Source organism: Branchiostoma lanceolatum, chromosome 15, assembly GCF_035083965.1.
Source record: "Branchiostoma lanceolatum isolate klBraLanc5 chromosome 15, klBraLanc5.hap2, whole genome shotgun sequence".
Taxonomy (NCBI): domain Eukaryota; kingdom Metazoa; phylum Chordata; class Leptocardii; order Amphioxiformes; family Branchiostomatidae; genus Branchiostoma; species Branchiostoma lanceolatum.
Window position 1 is genome coordinate 12,988,641 of NC_089736.1, and position 18,220 is coordinate 13,006,860.

General features: G+C 40.2%; 2 protein-coding genes across 2 annotated transcripts; both read right to left on the reverse strand.

Moving 5' to 3' along the window:
• Positions 1 to 818: 818 nt before the first annotated feature.
• On the reverse strand, positions 819 to 6,630 carry LOC136421231 (uncharacterized). The gene is made up of 4 exons (XM_066408423.1): positions 6,513 to 6,630; positions 3,979 to 4,110; positions 3,483 to 3,833; positions 819 to 3,245 (listed from the first exon to the last, which is right to left on the reverse strand). Exons 1-4 carry the CDS (start codon positions 6,604 to 6,606, stop codon positions 3,151 to 3,153), a joined length of 672 nt encoding a protein of 223 aa, XP_066264520.1. The 5' UTR covers positions 6,607 to 6,630; the 3' UTR covers positions 819 to 3,150.
• A 143-nt stretch (positions 6,631 to 6,773) lies between these two features.
• Positions 6,774 to 17,944, reverse strand: LOC136420250 (deleted in malignant brain tumors 1 protein-like). The gene is made up of 12 exons (XM_066407100.1): positions 16,903 to 17,944; positions 15,901 to 16,126; positions 14,333 to 14,451; positions 12,436 to 12,670; positions 12,174 to 12,286; positions 11,142 to 11,376; positions 10,875 to 10,987; positions 9,323 to 9,557; positions 8,482 to 8,588; positions 7,624 to 7,858; positions 7,366 to 7,478; positions 6,774 to 6,991 (listed from the first exon to the last, which is right to left on the reverse strand). Exons 1-12 carry the CDS (start codon positions 16,958 to 16,960, stop codon positions 6,774 to 6,776), a joined length of 2,007 nt encoding a protein of 668 aa, XP_066263197.1. The 5' UTR covers positions 16,961 to 17,944.
• Between the last annotated feature and the right edge of the window lie 276 nt (positions 17,945 to 18,220).

The window sequence follows — 18,220 nt, forward strand, 5'->3', positions numbered from 1 at the left end:
TGAACCATGTATGCGAAGTCGGCTACTGCGAAGGCGCGACAACTTTTCAACCTGTCAACTCCAAGCAGATGTTGGGAAGATTGAAATACTAGTAGCTTACATTTCTCGTTATGTAATTTACCAACTTTCTTGCTAGTAAAATTACAGATGCTTTCGTAATGTCCTCAAGCAAATTGATTGACCTGCGTACAAGTATATGAATAAATTAACATATCAACCTATCATTTACTACACTTCTGGTTCTAAGGTCCTAACATTCTTTGATGTATTTACCTATTTGTAAAAAGGAAGGATTATCTCCCGAAAGAATGCCATAATTGAATCTATTTATAGAATGGAATGTATTGAATTCTTTTGAGCATGCCGACAGAGGTAAACGACACTGTGCGTTTGTCTTCACATCGTGAACAATCCACGATGAAGTGACGTCCATCTTTAAACGCATTTGTACAGAATAGACCAATGAGACTGGGAACTGGATATTTTTATGACACCTTACGTTTTCTACATTTGATTTATGACTACAGATTTCAATATTTGTGACAGATCTACGAATTTGAAAATGATGTATGTTCGAAAGGTCATTTTGTAGTCATATATGTATCGTAACTTGAGCTACTAGGTGGCAAAAGCAATCACAACCTAGTCAAAGGGGGGCACAAGAAAGGTTTATATGTAGAGATTAAAATGAAAATAATTGAAGTCTGTTTAGTTTGATAAATCCCGTCAGACGTTTAATCATTTGCCCCTTGCTATCATCGGCGTGTTATAAATGTGTGAATTGTATGAAATAATCACCATTATTCATTCTGTTAAAGATTCTTCAAAACCTTTATTTTTCAAATCTCCATTTACTTTCACTGTCATCAGGGCAACGAAAATGGCGGGGAAGAGTTTTAAGAAATGTTCATCCTTTTTGGCATATCAAATAAATTTTGCAATAGCTCGTAGTTCCACGACCCTTAAAAATGCAAACTCAGGACGTTTGTGATCAGAAATTGGTAAAGCTCAGGCTAATTTTTTTTTCAAAAATACATATTTCCTCAAAAGTTAATTTTCAAAAAGAGGCAACCAATCACTGACAATAGAAAATTATTCAACCAAACGCCAATGTCTAAATGTGTACGAACCATCAAACTATGCTGGTTGCTTGAATTCCAATAAATTGTACTTCATTTTCGTTGCATTGATCATCAGTGATAACGTGCATAGATTAACTAAATGTAGTTTTTTTTTCTGTGCTGCCAGTAAACACAATTGCAAGTTATGTAAACTTAGAATAGATTCAAACAGAGATAAGTAAAAGGCATTGTAACGGTAGAAGAATCCAAAACATTTACATTACCATAAATTGAAATGCATGTCAATTTTAGAGCTGACAAAAACAAAAAAATCAATCTGTGATAGATACAATGTACTGCAAATGTTAACTGGTGGCTACCTATTATCTATTCCAACAATCCCATACAGCTACTTGTTTAGGTAAGTGTCTTCAGTAGCAGATCATACAATCAGTTGGTCAGCACGCTTGGGGCCTGTTTAAAAAACTGTCGATTTATACCTGCTGACTGCGGGCCTCTAAAATAAGCAGCCTAGAGTATGTTCAAGCTAGGTGGTAACTATCACAGCAGACTTTCCGAATTCAAGTTTCCTGTAATCTTATCTAGTTTATCAGGTCCTCTTGTGCTAACTTTCGATATCCATAACTTAAGTTGCCTCTCGAATAGTGAACAGTCAGCTGTCAACATGTTTGGGTCCAGGTTGTTTTTATAATCTGGTCTGCTCCGGAGATTCTCTTCAAACTAATGGTCAAGTTTTGCTCAATCAAAGTTCAAGATGGCAACATTCACAGCAGACCTTAAATATAATAGTGACAATTTCGTTTGATGTACATGTTTCCCCGTTTACCCAATCCTGGTATTGTCGAGCAGAGCTAAAGCCGTCATCTACCGTAACTGGGGAGAATTCGGCAACCACGAAAAATAGTTTTTCGACTCGTTAGCATGCTACGTAGCATTATTTAAATTTTACTGACCAGGTATGAGCTGTCAGTTTAAGAAGAGAAAATCTTCGATTACGTTTCTAACGATGTCAACCCTAGCAAAACTTTTAGATGAGATTAAAACTTGAATATCATCTCGTAATCTAGACATTTAAAGAAGAGGAGAAACTTTTAGATGAGTCTTGATTATAAGGCAGTGTCGTAATCTCGGCAGCGAGTTTCAATATTGACAAAAATAAAAATAACAAACACTTCTCATCTACGTCTAGTAAGGATACGGATAACGTCATTTTCTGATGATTACGTCGTACTCTTAAAAGGATTGGACAGTTATTTCAAAGTTACAGTTTTTTTACAAGGAATACAATTGTTAGCTCATGTTTACATGGGCTTTTCTATGAAGCATTCTGTACCCTTTGTTCATCCAACAAGAAATAAGTTTTCTAACGATCTGAATGTCCATAACATTGTAGGATCAAACTACAGGTATCGTGCTGAACTCTCAGGGTTGAGCACGATAACATGATGAACATGATCATAATGATGCTGTCCCGCGAAAAACGGTTCCCGTGTATGTTGTTGTTCTAGTACAGTGCAGACTCTAAATGACATTAGATATTGTGTAGTACGCATAAAGGTTATTATGATACAAGCCTTGAATGCTAAAACTTCCTAAATGACCAATCCATTTAAGAACCACTTCTGTTCAAGAACTCACACCACTGTCATCCGCGATCCCATTCGACGTTTAAACAAAGAATGATGTTTGCATAATAATTGAGGTAAATCCATGCAATAAATTCTACCTCCTTGTGCATGCAAATGAAAAACTAGCTGCTATGACTACTGCAAAAACTGCAACAAAAAAAAGTATAGCTTCCGTTGCAGACACCGCCGATTTTTTTTTCCAAACATGTGCAATTTTCTGACAGCTTTCGTTTGCGTAGACAGATCTGATGGTCTACAGAGCATGAAAGCAGAACCCGGGGCATAATCTAAACCCCTTATAGTTCAGATAAAGAAAAATATTATCGGAGAGGTTTGTAACGGAGGCTACATTAGATACACGTTGGTCCAAAGGCAACTGTACGATGCACTAGTTGCTGAACGTTGCCGATCTTGTCTGTTCTGTTCTGTTCTGATCTGACCTAACCGAACATGCCGTAGTAGGCCAGGACGACATGGGCCAGAACGATTGATGTCAGCGCGCTGCCAGCAATGGTAGCAACACGTGCTCCGGAGTCTATCAAAAGGAACAAAAAGGAAAATGTTAACTTTATTCTAATGAAAACAAAAGTTGCATTAATCGTAAGCTATTTGAAATAGCCGTTTGGCACCCGATTCCCTATTTGTTACAGCGTTAGGCAGCAGGGAGGTTGATTGTAAAAACTCCCGGCATTCGATCCTATCATCTTTCCAAAACTTTAAACTGTACCAATCTTGTATCAACGATCCGATCAGGACAGCCCCGTGTTCTCACCGTCTTCAGCTTTCGGGGTTGCAGTGCCTGTTGTGCCGCCAGGAGGCATCGTGTCGTCTGTCTGTCCTGTGGTCAGACCGCCAGAAGGCATTGTCAGGTCGGGCTGCCCTTCCGTTGTCAGACCGCCAGGAGGCGTTTTCATGTCGGGCTGCCCTTCGGTGGTCAGATCGCCAGGAGGTGTTGTCAGGTCGGGCTGCCCTTCCGTTTTCAGACCGCCAGGAGGCGTTGTCAGGTCGGTCTGCCCTTCGGTGGTCAGATCGCCAGGAGGCGTTATATCGTCATGTTCTTCTACGGTGGTCAGAGCCTGACTCACTGTTGTAACGTCATCAGTTTCTGTTGTGGTTTCGATTCCTGTAGTAAAATCGAAATACATTTAAGTTGCAAGGCAGCAAACACTTCGTCACATTGTTCTTTGTGTCATTTTTTTGATGTCTTAGTGATCTTTATTGGATAAACGAGATGCCTCGTAACACTCCACTTCACCTAACATGCTCACCTCCACCCTCACCCCCACAGTCCGTCTCGTCCTCACCGCTCTCACAGTCGGGAGACGTTTCATCACACGAGAAGTCTTCCGGGATGCACGAACCGTCCAAACACCGGCGTTTACTCTCCGGGCAGCCCCAAGCTTGGGAATATATAGGGCGGTAGAAATGAATGACATTAAATGTGACCCACATCCCTGAAGGGACCTCGGGTATAATCTCGACCTGTTCGTCCAACTGAACGGCGGTCTCGCCACAGCACGCGTTTTTTTTCTTTCTTTTTTTTCTTTTTGCCAAGCACACCGGGTCAACCCTACTCTTCTCGATACATGTGTTGGGTTCTGTTACGTGCAGAGGTTTGAGGCTTATGCCCGAAGCTCACACACGGGGCCGCCAGCTTTACGTCACTGTCTGAAATGACGAATACAATCCCTTATAACATGTGCAAGCTGGAGTCGACCCCTAAAGGAGCGAACTCGGGCTGCAGGATCCACGGAATTTGATCCAGATGGCGAAGCAGCGGGGTTGCGTTACGCCAAGGGGACATGCCAAATATAATAGGGCGGTAGATGAACAGATAAAGTAGCATTCTAGCACAATTCATGGTATTTGCTTTGTAGATATGGGCCAATCAGGAGCAAGGGGAGGGCGGGCAGGCAGCCAGCAAGGGTCGGAAGGACTCAACTGTTACTAACATTACTACCGAGCCAGGAAGGGCGGCCCGCGGGAAAAAAGGAGTATCTATAGGTGTCTGTACGTGTGTTGACGGGAAGGCATTCAAAATGCCCCCCCCCCCTGCGCGTCATTATTTTATTCACATCTAATTACTGAGTATTAGACAAGAAGCGTATATGCTTAGGAAGGTCTTCTGCTCATAAAATACAGATGACGGTCAAAAGTAACAAAAGAAACTAATAATCACAACGTAACATATAACCCAGGTTAGCATCAAATAACAAGACAAAATAAGTCAACATCTTAACATAAAAATGATAGTGATACAGCGAAAGGAATTTATAATTATAAAGGTTACATATTAATCTAATTAACACCTGTAACAAAATGAACTGAATCAAGATTATAACAGAACATAGACAAGTTGGCTTACCAATCTAACTAAGCTAGGCGAATCTTCTAGTCTCTGAAATAAAATTCAACGCAATATCGAAAATTTGGCAATTGATGGGTAGTGGGAGGGAGGAGTAGGGAACATAAATTAGACTTATTGAGTTAAGGGGGCTAGAGGTGAATCTTTCTTTAAGGTTCAAACAGGATAGGCTTTGCAACATATGGGTCCTTTAGCTATTATATAGTTCGCAGTGTAACATGTACAGCTCGGTTGTCTCGTATGAATTTCCACATTTACACTCAGGGCTAGTTATACAATGATGTTGGAATAAGTGTGAGTTAAGTTGGCTGAAGTTAAGTCTAGTTAGGTGGACTGCAGTGTACCACAAAGGAAAAAAGGAGGGGAGGACAACAAATCACATGGGAGAGATCAGTCATGAGAGACATGGAGGAGCTGGGCCTCACTTGGGAGGGAGTACGAAGGGAGGCACTGAACAGAGGAAGATGGAATGCAGTGGTGGCCCGCATCGTCAAACGATGAACCGCGGCGACGACGACGATGATGATGATGATGATGATGTGCCCAAGGGAGTAGCGTCATTATACTTTCTTAGAATACCACTCTCTCAATGTACATCATAAGACCATAATCATGAAATAATCAATATTTAGATAGTTCTATAGCCACTTTTAGATATTCAACGCATTTAACATTTTCTTTAATGCAAATATAAAGTATAATTCTTTCTTAATGATACACTTAAAAATCTACTATGAAACGTGGTTAATCTTTCACTTGATTTGTATCACAATTAGGCAAAATCTATGGCATAGAGAAGGGTGGTTGTTCCTTCCCGTGTTCATACGCAATGCATCAAAACTAATCCAGAGTTATAATAATAATACTGGTTTTTATTCACATTCAAAACAGTGACAGGGTGGCAGGGTCCCATGTAGGGACCCTGAATTGGTCTGTCAACTTTACACATTTCAAACATGTTTAAAACTACATTACAGAGTTACGATACTGCCACTCTGTGGTGTATGTTGTTTAACCATGTAACCCCTTGTGGGGTCGCGTGGCGAATATGCACCGTCCCAGAGGTCCCGGGTTCAATTCCTGTCCGGTCACCGATCTTGCGCCCTTGGGAAAGGCACTTTACACGACTTTCCTCACTTTACTCAGGTGAAAATGAGTACCTAGCCTAGTCCTTCAGATAGAACGTTAAATGGAGGTCCCGTGTTTGGGGAGAGCCACACCCCACGCTCGTTAAAGAACCCACCACACCTTTCGGTAGAGTAGGGGCATGCCCCAGTGTGCGATGGTCCAAAACCTTACAGTCGGAATATAGGCTACAAAATCGTCAGCAAGTTGAAGTTGATAGCCCAAGAAATTTGTGTCGTTTGAGCCCAAGAAATGCACTCCATTCATCTGCAACAAAGCAAATATATATGCTCGCTACATCCAACACTTTACCTGTGTAGTTGAACTGGGACAGCTGAGCCTTGACGCTTCTGTGAGATGTAAACACCACGAACATCTTGTTAGATTTACTGGTGATGGGGCCCATGGAGTGGACTGAAACATCGACTGATAAGCTGGAGATCAAAATGAATCGTCATTTGCTCTGTTTATGTCACACACAAAAATCTTGAAGTTGTGAATTATGAGGCAAAAATTAATCTCATGAATCACTCTATGCATCATTCTAACTGCACTACTCTACCATTCAGGCCATTACCTCAGCAATAGTGCATCTCTGCGACTGTCTCCATCGTAGATGGCCCAAAAGTCAGAATCGTAGTCGAGGTGGAAGCTGCTAAACGTGAGACGAACGGTGCTTCCTTCCGGCACGGTGATCGTCCACTCACAGGTCTTATCGGTATTGTAGGAACCCGGTGATTTGACAATACCCCCAGGGGGAGCTGTCAGGGTACCTCCACATCCGGGCACCCCTGGGTATATGGAGATGATGAAAGACATCAGCTGTGTTCAATCTACTTTAATAACATGATCTTTAAATCTTACGGGGATTGCCAAAACATGTTTTTGTTAAAATGAAACTCATTCTTGCACTTTTAGATGTGCATTAAATGCTTGAGCTACTATAGAAAAAAAGCTGTTAAAAATGGCAAGGAAAGAATGAAAAACTAAAATATGTGTACCTTTATTATAATTGTACGTCGAAATGCAATCTTCGTTGTAAGCTGTTAAACCATGTCACCCATTACTTTGTGCCGTTCCAGCCATGCCATAACAAGAGAAGCCAAGCATGCACTCCAACAATCTGCAACAAAGCAAACATGCTTGGTGTAATCGAACACCTTACCTGTGTAGGAGAACAGGAACCCCTGAGCCGTGCCACTATGGTCAGATGTAAACCTTGCAAATATCTCGTTAGATTTGCAAATGATCGGGTAGCCTGGCGCTCCACCTGATAAGCTTGAGATCAAAATTAATCATTATTAGCTCTGTTTATATTACTTATAACCATGAAGCCATCGATTCACATCAGTGTCACCCTCTGTATCATCTTCACTGCTCTACTCTATATACAAGAAAATTGATTGGCCATTCAGGTCATTACCTCTGACATAGTGAAGCAGTTTCGCCGTCTCTTTTGTAGATAGTCAGAAAGTCATAACTCTCTTCGAGGTTGAAGCTGCCAAACGTCAGATGAACGTAGTTTCCTTCTGGTACGGTGATCGTCCACTCACAAGTCTGGCCGTTGTCGTAATGGTCGGGATGGTTCGGTGATGTCACAGTACCTTCAGGGGGAGCCGTCAGGGTACCTCCACATCCAAGAGCACTGATCGTTGTCGCTACGTGTAAGAAATAAATGAGTAACGCCTCATGCATCAACAGTCTATAGGCACAGGTGGCTTATCGTGTGACTTACATGTAAATGTAACAAACATGTCCAGGCATGTATGACAACAATACACGGCAATAAACATACATACATAGAAGACAACGGGATTGTACTAAGCTTACTGAGTAGAGTCAGCTTTTTTTCTCGTCCCGTTGTACGTATATAAATGTCGCCCCAGATGTTTATCATATAATGTTTGTCAAAAAACTAAGCACATCAAAACTCAAAATTTATCCCTTGCATCTAGATATTCGAATCATGGAACAGTTAAAGAGTACAATTTATTCCCAATGATACAGATTACCATGATAAAATTCCGTTCATCTATTACTTGATCTTTATAACAATATTGGCAAAATCTATGCTGCAGAGGCGTGAGGTTGTGCCTTTCCCCTTCGATATTATGTGATTTAAGACAACTATTCCTATTTTGAGTTACAGACTATTATCCATGCTGCTAATCCATTTAATCCATCATTCTGTACTGCTCCAGCCCAAGATAATCCAGATCATAACATGCACTCTAATCATCGGCAACAGAGCAAACTATCTTCTTGTAATCAAACACCTTACCTGTGAACTGGAACCCCTGACGCGTTTGACTCCCGTCAGATGTAAACCTCACGAACATCTCGTTAGATGTACTGGTGATGGGGTAGACTGACAGTTCACCTGTTAAGCTGGAAATCACAAATAACCTTTCTTGCTTCGTGATCATAAAAATATTGAAGCTTCTACATTCAAAGTTAACAGGTACATGTGACTTTATCAATTCACTCTCAGTATCATTCAAACTGCTCGACAAACAAGAAATGTCTGTTGTTTTCAAGCAGGGCATGCTACCATCGGATAATAGTGGGGATGTAATGCCGAAATACAGTTTGCCCAATGATTGTACGGATAATAGTGGGGATGTAATGCCGAAATATAGTTTGCCAAATATTTGTACGGACAATAGTGGGGATGTAATGCCGAAATAAAGTTTGACAAATTATTGTACGTGCACCAAGGCTCCTGAGTGAATGCACAGGCAGAGTATAGTTTTATGTAACTAGAGATATTGGCACAATGGCATTCAGTGAAGGTCAAGTGCAGTGTTATTTGAACTTTTAATCAGTTTTGTCAAGTTCAATATGGAATGAAGTGTATTTTGAAGTCAGGTTTAATTTGTAATAGAGAAATATCTTTAAAGGCACGGTAAGACTAAGTTGCTAAGGTAATATGTTTTAGCTGGGCCCACAGAAGCATGTGTAAGTGTTCACTTGCGGTCGCTATCACCGTCTGTACGGGGGTAGGAATAGTCAATTCGAAGACAAGCAGGGAGACATGCAACCGTGCGGAAAGCTGATTCCACTATCAATGTCGGACGACTATAGTTGTGGGATTAAAAACGGTAGGTCATTCAGGCCATTACCTCTGCAATCGTGTCGCTCTACCACTGCCTCCATCGTTGACGATTAAAAAGTCATAATCGTCATCGAGATGGAAGCTGGCAAACGTGAGACGAACTCTGCTTCCTTCTGGTGCGGTGATCGTCCACTCACATCTCTGATCGTTGCCGTAGTTACTGGGATAGCCCGGTGATGTCACAGTACCTTCAGGGGGAACCGTCAAGTTACCTCCACATCCAGGAGCACTAGTCGCTATCGCTAAGTATAAGAAAGTAATTTTTTAACGATCTCGGTCAATGCAAGGCCGTAAGAGGTCACTTCTCAGCATTGAACTAATGGAACTAATGTGGCATAGGTGAAAGACAACGGTGTATGTTTGTTTTGAAGGTTTGTAGGTTGCATTCGGGGGGAAAGCAGTGGGCTGGGAGGGAATTCCAAAGTTTTGCAGTTCGTGGAAAAAAGCTGTTGCTGTAGAATGACTTTGTGGCAGGTAAGGCAAGTAATGAGGGACACCTATCATTTTTGATGTACTTTGACCACTTTGGCTACTCTAGAAAGGATCTGTTCAAAACACCATGAATTATACAATGAAATAACAAAATACCTTTATCAGTTATTAGTTCATGCCTCGAAAGGCTAGGCACAGGAGGTCTAACGTATTAATATATAACAAACATATACGATAAAAGTAGAGACGACAAAACACGAGTTAAACATACATAAAAGATAAAAGCGCAATGGTAGGCTAACCTAGTGGAGTCAACTTCATCTTGTTTCTTTGTACTTGTGTAGATGTGGCAACAGGAAGGTTTCTTAAACAGGATTTGTTTGGACTGGCAGAGACAAAGTGGCGTCGCGCTTTGGAAATGGCAAGGTATTTGACAAAAACTCAGAAGTCCTGGGTTCACATCCTGACATGCCTCGTTGACGTAGTGTTCTTGATCTTGGAAAAGGACCTTTACACGAATTTCCTCACTTTAATTAGGAAAGAAAGTGTACCTAGCTTCGTCTAGGGACCTCCCTCGGATATGATTTTGAACGGAGGTCCCATGTTGGAGGACATCCACACCTCGAGCACGTAAAAAGATCCCACTACACCGATCTAAAAGAGTAAGGGTTCTTCCTGGTGTGAGTGGATCAAATGGATCTATCAGGATATGCAACTTGAATTGTCCTTTACAAACAGTGTGTAGTATGCCATCAGGCGAATACTGCACAGAAATCTATCAGTTGCATTTAGATATTCGAAGCATGAAATATTGGAACAGGTAAAAAGTATTCTTTTATTATTGCACAGTTTAGAATTTGAAATTAGATGTCGTTAATTTTTTACTTAATTTGGTCTACAATACTGGCAATATCTATACCACAGAGGAATCTGGTTGTGCCTTCCTGTATCGAGACGTAATTTGTGACAACTATCCCAATGTTAAGTGACACCACTCTATGCCGTATGTTGTTAATTTATGCATTCTATCAAATTGAGCTTTGTTAACCCAATTGAAGCTGCGCCATAGCCTTCATTCCAATCATCTGCAACAAAACGAACATACTCGCTGTAATCAAACACCTCACCTGTGTAGGTGAACTGGAACCCCTGACGCGTTTCACTCTCGTCAGATGTAAACCTCAGGAACATCAGGTTAGATGAACCTGTGATGGGGTCGACTGACATTTCACCTGTTAATCTGGAGATCAAAATAAATCATTCTTTTTTCTGTCTATGTTACCCAGAAAATATCAAAAGATTTTGATTGAGAATCTGTATCCACATAATCCCCCTCTGCATCAACCATACTGCTCTACTCTACAAGTCTGCTGTTAGGCCGTTGCAGCCATTACCTCTGCAATAGTGTAGATCCATCACTGAGTCCATCGTGGATGGTCAAAAAGTCATAGCCGACCTCGATGTTGAAGCTGTCGAACGTTAGGTGAACGTAGCGTCCTTTTGGTACGATGATCGTCCACTCACAAGTCTCATCGTTGCCGTAGTGACTAGGATAGTTCGTTGATGCCACAGTTTCTCCAGGAGAAGCCGTCAGGAGACCTCCACATCCAGGAGCACTGGTCAGCGTAACTTAGTGTAAGAGAGTTATAAGTAATATTTATGGACCTTGAAGTTTTCGGTTTATTTAGAAAAGAGCTCTTTAAAATGCTAAGGAAATCATGAAAAACTAACCTTTATTATTCTTGCATAAAAGAACTAGGCACATGCGGTCTACCATAGTAGTTAATTAGATATCAAAAATGATTAATGAAATTAAGAAATACCCTTACTGTACACTCATGACTGGAATGGTAATGTACAGGTGGTCTAATGTATGGCTAACAGGTAGATACATATATAAAAGTAGAGCGGGCAATAAACGAGTCAAATACGGAATAGACAAAAGTGCTGTGTCCAAATGAACCTAATAGAGTCAACTTCCCCTCTGTTCTTTATACAGGTGTAGATGTGGCAACATAATATTTTTTTTAATACAATATTTGTCTTAGCCCATCACAAGGACACAATCCAGTTAGATACTGGAAGCATGGAACATTGTTTGGAAAGGTTTAAAGGCAAAATTCTTTTCCTATGATACAGTTTACCATCTGAGATAGGATTTCGTTAATCTTTATATGATTTATCACAATATTGTAAAATTTAATATCTGCAAAGGAGCGGGGTCATGCCTTTCCTCTTCGATGAGAAATTTGTCAAGAATATTATATCTTATGTTAAGTTACAGACACTCTGGGAGGTATGGTGTAAATCGAATGTAATCCATTATTCTGTGCCTTTCTATTGGTGCCCAATGGAAACCATGCCACAACATGCACTCCAATTATCTGCAACAAAGCAAATATACTCGCTGTTATCAAACAAATTACCTGTGTAGGAGAACAGGAACCCCTGAGCCGTGCCACTGTGGTCAGATGTAAATCTTACAAATATCTCGTTAGATTTACAGAGGATTGGGTAGACTGGCGCTCCACCTGATAAGCTGGAGATGAAAACAAATTCTTCTTGGCTCTGTTTATAATCCTTAGAAAATATTGAAGCTTTGAATCATGGAGTAATCAATTTTCATCATTTATCACCTTTCTGAATTATCCACTTGTCTGAAAATTGATTGGCTGTTCAGGTCATTACCTCTGCACTAGTGAAGCACTGTCGCCCTTTCTTTTGTAGATGGTCAAAAAGTCACTACCCTCATCGAGGTTGAAGCTGCTGAACGTCAGATGAATGTAGGTTCCTTCTGGTACGGTGATCGTCCACTCACAAGTCTGGTCGTTGCCGTAGTTGTCGGGATGGTTCGGTGATGTCACATTACCTTCAGCGGGAGCCGTCAGGGTACCTCCACATCCAAGAGTACCGATCTCTGTCGCTACGTGTAAGAAATAAATGAGTAACACTAAATGCTCGACAGCCTAGGTACAGGTGGTCTTTCGCGTGACTAAAATATATATGTAACAAACATGCCAGTCTAGTCACATGACAATAGACATACATAGAAGACAAAAGCATTTTACAAAGCTAACCGAGTGGAGTCAGCTTCTCCTCGTTTCTTTGTTTGTGTACATGTATGGCCACAATTGTTTTTTTATATAAACCAACAATTGTTAGTCATTCAGGCTACTGGATAAAGATTGAATTTGAAACAGTCAGACATTTCAGATAGCATCCGTTGTATTTCGTCAGTGACTGAAGGGAAGAACTTGATAACCAGGTTTTATACCAATACCCTGAATTGATATGTTAATGAAGAGAAGACAATTTAGGATAGTTCAATAGATGACTAAAGCCCAGGTTGCAGATAGCCGAACATGGGCTCCCGACCTTTACTCCGACCATGGTTAGGAGTGATTCGGGAGCTAGGTAGGTTGTGGTTTGGGCGTGAGGTCGAAATCTGGAATGGATTGGCTTGTGCTCGACTGATGTTCTGCGCTGTCGGCTAGTATTTGGATGGTATTCGGGAGTAAGTTAGCGGTAAAATTATTACTTTAACCACGCAAGGACCACTGCTTATCTACTCCCAACTAGTTTCCAACCCACCCATGACTCACCCCAAGGCCGTAGACAAATCTCTAACTGCTAACTCATACCCAACAAAACTGACTACTACCAGAACGTTGGCGAATCACCCCCGACCTTCACACCAAACAGCAAACAAACAAGATCACTAAAAGCCGTAATTAAGCTAACCATGACCCGAATTTGATCTCTTGGTAATGTTAAAAACATAGCAGAACTGATTATTTTTATCAAAAACGAAAATGACCCCTCTTTTAAAAGTCGCTTCAATTCGTGAGAGGGTTAGCAATCGGTTGGGAATTAGTCAGGAGAGATTCGGCAGTCGACCTGCGACTAGAGGTCGGGATAGTTGGGAGTAGGTAAAAAAGCATTCGCGTGGCTTAGTCTGAAGTTAGTCATTTACTGGTGAGGAGATGGTCGGGGCATGTTCTGCGCTTGTTTGGCGCGAAAGATAGGCACGGCCTAAAAACTGATTTGACTGCTCCCCAACTACCACGGCATTTGTTCACTAACAAAAGACAGTGTATGTTGTCTGAAGCATCTATCCAAAGAAGAAAATTCAGCTGCTTGAGTAATAATCATTTTGGGTGTATCTTATTACCTTGATGGCTAACCGTCATCAACTTATTGAGGCTTAGATAAGCGTATCAAAACTAGAAATATATTCCTTGGATTTAGACATTCGAAGCATGGAACATTTCCACTGATGCAGTTAGAAGGTACAATTCATTCCCTATGATACAGTTTATTCATGATCGAATATAACATTTCGTTCATCTGTTACTTGATTTCTTTAACGATATTAGCGAAATCTATGCTGCAGAGTTGAGGTGGTGACTTTCCGCTTTTATATTTAATTTATGACCACTATCCCTATGTTTAAATGCAGCCACTCTATATTCCATGTTGTCAATCCATTATTTTGCAAAGTTCCAGTCCAAGAAAATCCTTGCCATAACATGCAATCTTCTCACCAGCAACAGAGAAACTAGCTCGCTGTAATCAAACACCTTACCTGTGAACTGGAACTCCGGCCGCCGGTCATCATCCTCAGTATAGTTGGATGTTGTTAATCTCACAAACATATGGTTAGATGTACTGGTGACGGGGTAGACTGACATGTCACCTGTTAAGCTGGAAAACATGATAAATCGTTCTGGGCTCTGTTGATGCGGCCAAGAAAGTATCTTAACAATTAACATCACGAGTCACTTTATGGATAATCCAAACTGCGCTACTCTACAAACAGCTGCAGGAAAGCTGGCCTCCCTACTATTGATTAAATGCAGTACTGGCAGAGTATAGTTGTGTGCAACAAGACGTATTGGCAAAATGGCATTCGTTTAAGTTCAATGACAGTGTTATCTGAAATTTTAACAAGTTTTGTGAAGTTTGATTAAAGCTTGTGTTGTTTTAAAGTAAGCTTTAATGTGTGTTATTCTAACTTTAGTTTGACTGTAGTTATTCTAACAAGTAAAGGGACAGAATAAGTTGTTGATGAAAAAGTATATTACATATCAATGAAAATTGTGCAAAATGACTTTTGAAAAATCTATGCCTGGCCATTTACACCTTCAAATTACTTACAGAGGTCATACTGTTGCGAAACTTCCTAAGTCGATTTGCCTTTCTTTAATTTTCTTACTACCTCTCATTTAGCTAAACATTTAATGAAAACTGAAATATATATGATCGACCAAGTTATGATTTCTTTATTTTACTGTATTCACAGTACATTCCTTTATTTATGTATCACTAATCTTTTTTCTCTGATTTGATTTATTTATTTGAGTTGTTATGATTTGATTAAGGGAAGCTTTTACATATTTAGAAAATCGCTTTCGGCCTCCCTTGCACTGACCTGTTATATTCTCATTTGTATTTCTCTGTTATGTATTTATAAATTTTAAGTGTGAAATAGATAAACATAAGCAAATAAGCATAAACAGTACCAGTTTGAAGAATTGTGACAGTTTTGCACTAATCATGCACATTAGGAATTTATGTGCACAATGGGTCTTTGTTAATGTTCCACCTGCAATAAACTAAATACGGTACATGTATTTGAGTCCTATGATAGAGAACATTGCAAATGTAGATTTTTCTCAATAGTTCATTTCATTATGTACATCTCTGTCTAAGCTACCTGCATACTTAATATCATGGAAATTCGTTGTTCCTTTTCCAGTAATTCTTTTTGGAAGATTTTGACAAAACGCCCCGGCAGTTCCAGAGCAAGATGGTAGGAGGCCAAAACCATCACCACTTCTTTCTTTCATTGCAATCTATCTGCCATCAAAACAATATAGACCATAGCACGTCCTGGTCAAAATATACAAATAAAAAGACACACACACTCACGCACACTGACATTTTGAAACAAGACAACTTTTGCAATATTTTCTAGCTGGTTCCAAAGAAGCTAGTAGTGACTATTGTGTTAGTGTCTAGATGAGGTCGCTATCACCTGGTCTGTACGGGGGTAGGAATGGACAGTTCGAAGACAAGCAGGGAGGCATGCAGCCGTGCGGAAAGCTGATTCCACTATAAATGTCGGACGACTATAGTCGTGGGATTAAAAACCTCTTCAATTGTGTCGCTCTGCCACTGTTTCCATCATAGATGGTCAGCGAATCATCAGTGTCCTTGACGTGGAAGCTGGCAAACGTGAGACGAACGTAACTTCCGTCTGGTGCGGTGATCGTCCACTCACAGTTAGCATGGGTGCTGTAGTGCCCAGGATAGCTCACTGTACCTTCAGGGGGAACCGTCAGGTTACCTCCACATCTAGGAGAATAGGCCTCTGCCACTAACCATAAGAAAGTGAAGAGGAACGCACATCATTTTTTAACTTAACAGTTCAGGTTATATTCATCAAATATAACTAGACAGTTATATTTGATCCACTCACGCCGAGAAGAAGCCTTACTCTTTTAGGTACGTTTGGTGGATTCTTTTACGTGCTCGAGGTGTGGCTCTCCTCAAACACGGGACCTCCATTTAACGTCATATCAGAGAGACGTCTCTAGCCGTAGCTAGGTCCTCATTTTCTTTCTGAATGAAGTGAGGAAATTAGGTTTAGTGCCCTTTCCGAGGATACAGTGTCATCGGGGCATGTCATGATTTGATTCAAGGATCCCTGGGTTGTCGGTCAAATACCTAATCATTTCACAAACGCGACGCCATATTGTCTGAGCCTATCGAAAGTACAAATCTATCCGTTGCATCTAGATATTCGAAGCATGGAGCATCTTCTATACAGCTGAAGTATTCCTTGCTAATACTGATACAACATACAACAATCTTTGATCCAATGCTGTTAATCTTTTATTTGATCTGACTCACAATATAAACAGCATCTAAGCTGCAGGTGGTGACTTTCCGCTTCTATATGGAATTTATCTATTAACTATTACTATGAAGAACTTTATTAATAACATGGTTGATAGAGTGACTTTAACTTAACACTCTTTATTCATAAATACATTAGTGTGTATACTTCTAGCCCAAATGAAGCCATTTCATAACATGTACTCTAATTATCAGCAACAAAACAAACTTGCTCCCTGTAATTAAACACCTTACCTGTGAACTGGAACCCCTGACGCGTTCCCCACCCGTCAGATGTAAACCTCACGAACATCTCGTGAGACGTACTGATGATGGAGTAGACTGACAGTGCACCTGTTAAGCTGAAATTTATGAAATTGATAAATCGTTCTTGGCTCTGTGTATGTGACCAAGGAAGTATTGAACAATTAATATCAGGGATCACTCTCTGCGCATCATCATTGTAATAGTGAAATATAGTTTGCCGAATGGATGTACATGCACCAAAGCTGCTGAGTAGCTGCACTGGCAAACTATGACTGTGTGCAACTATGTATTTTGGCACTATAGTATTCACTTATGTTCAAGTGACGTGTTATTTGAAGTTTTATTCAGTTTTGTGAAGTTTGATATGGAATTAAGTTGGTTTCAAATTCAGCTTATTTGTATTATTTTAACTTGTGTAGTTCTTTTAACAAGTTAAAGGGACAGAACGAGTCGTTGATGGAAAAGTATATCAGTTTCATGACAAGTTAATGAATTAAATGATATAAAGCTGGTTAATGGTTAGTGGTAGGCGCTGGTTTGTTGCAGGGTGCATTTAAACTGTCACCAAAAATAGAAGAATAATTTCTTACATAAAGATAACAGATCCCTAAAAAAGCATTATAAAGTAATAGTCTATATAAAATACGAATTGCATATTTCATACCTCTATTAGGTGTTGAATGAGATATTATTTTATGCAAAATAGCATTGGAGGCAGTACTAAAAGAATAAAAAAACGTACATGACAGGCTTCAAAGTTTGTTGTCATTGATTTATGGTTAAGATTTTCTTCTCTAGTACATTTTTTTTACCTAAATGTTAACTAGATAAAAGCAGTGCACAACCTCAAGTCAACCGAACACTCTCATAGCACATCTTCAGAAAAAACGCTGTACTTTATTCAGGCCTACGCTCTAAATAGTTACAATATGTCCTAAGCATTATGTCTTTTGGTGTAACGTAATAAAGGTGAACATATGCGATAAAGCAATATGGCAAGGCCGAAGGTATTTGAGGGTCTTCCGTTAGAATTGACACAACATTTTCCTATGTTCCTGCCTCGGTCTGAGTCTTGGTAACGTTGAAAAGCTACCATTGATAGGTCAATTAATTGTTTCTCTTGTCTAGTCTTCCTTTTTGCTTTTTTTTAGCCCCAATCAAAAACGGGCAAGCTGCCGTGAGGGAAGCTTATTCCACTTTTTTTTACTTTAATCGTGAGGTTAATAATTGTATTGCCATACCTGTGCGATTGTGTCGCGCTGTCACTGCCTCCATCGTAGATATTCATAAAGTCATAACCATCTTC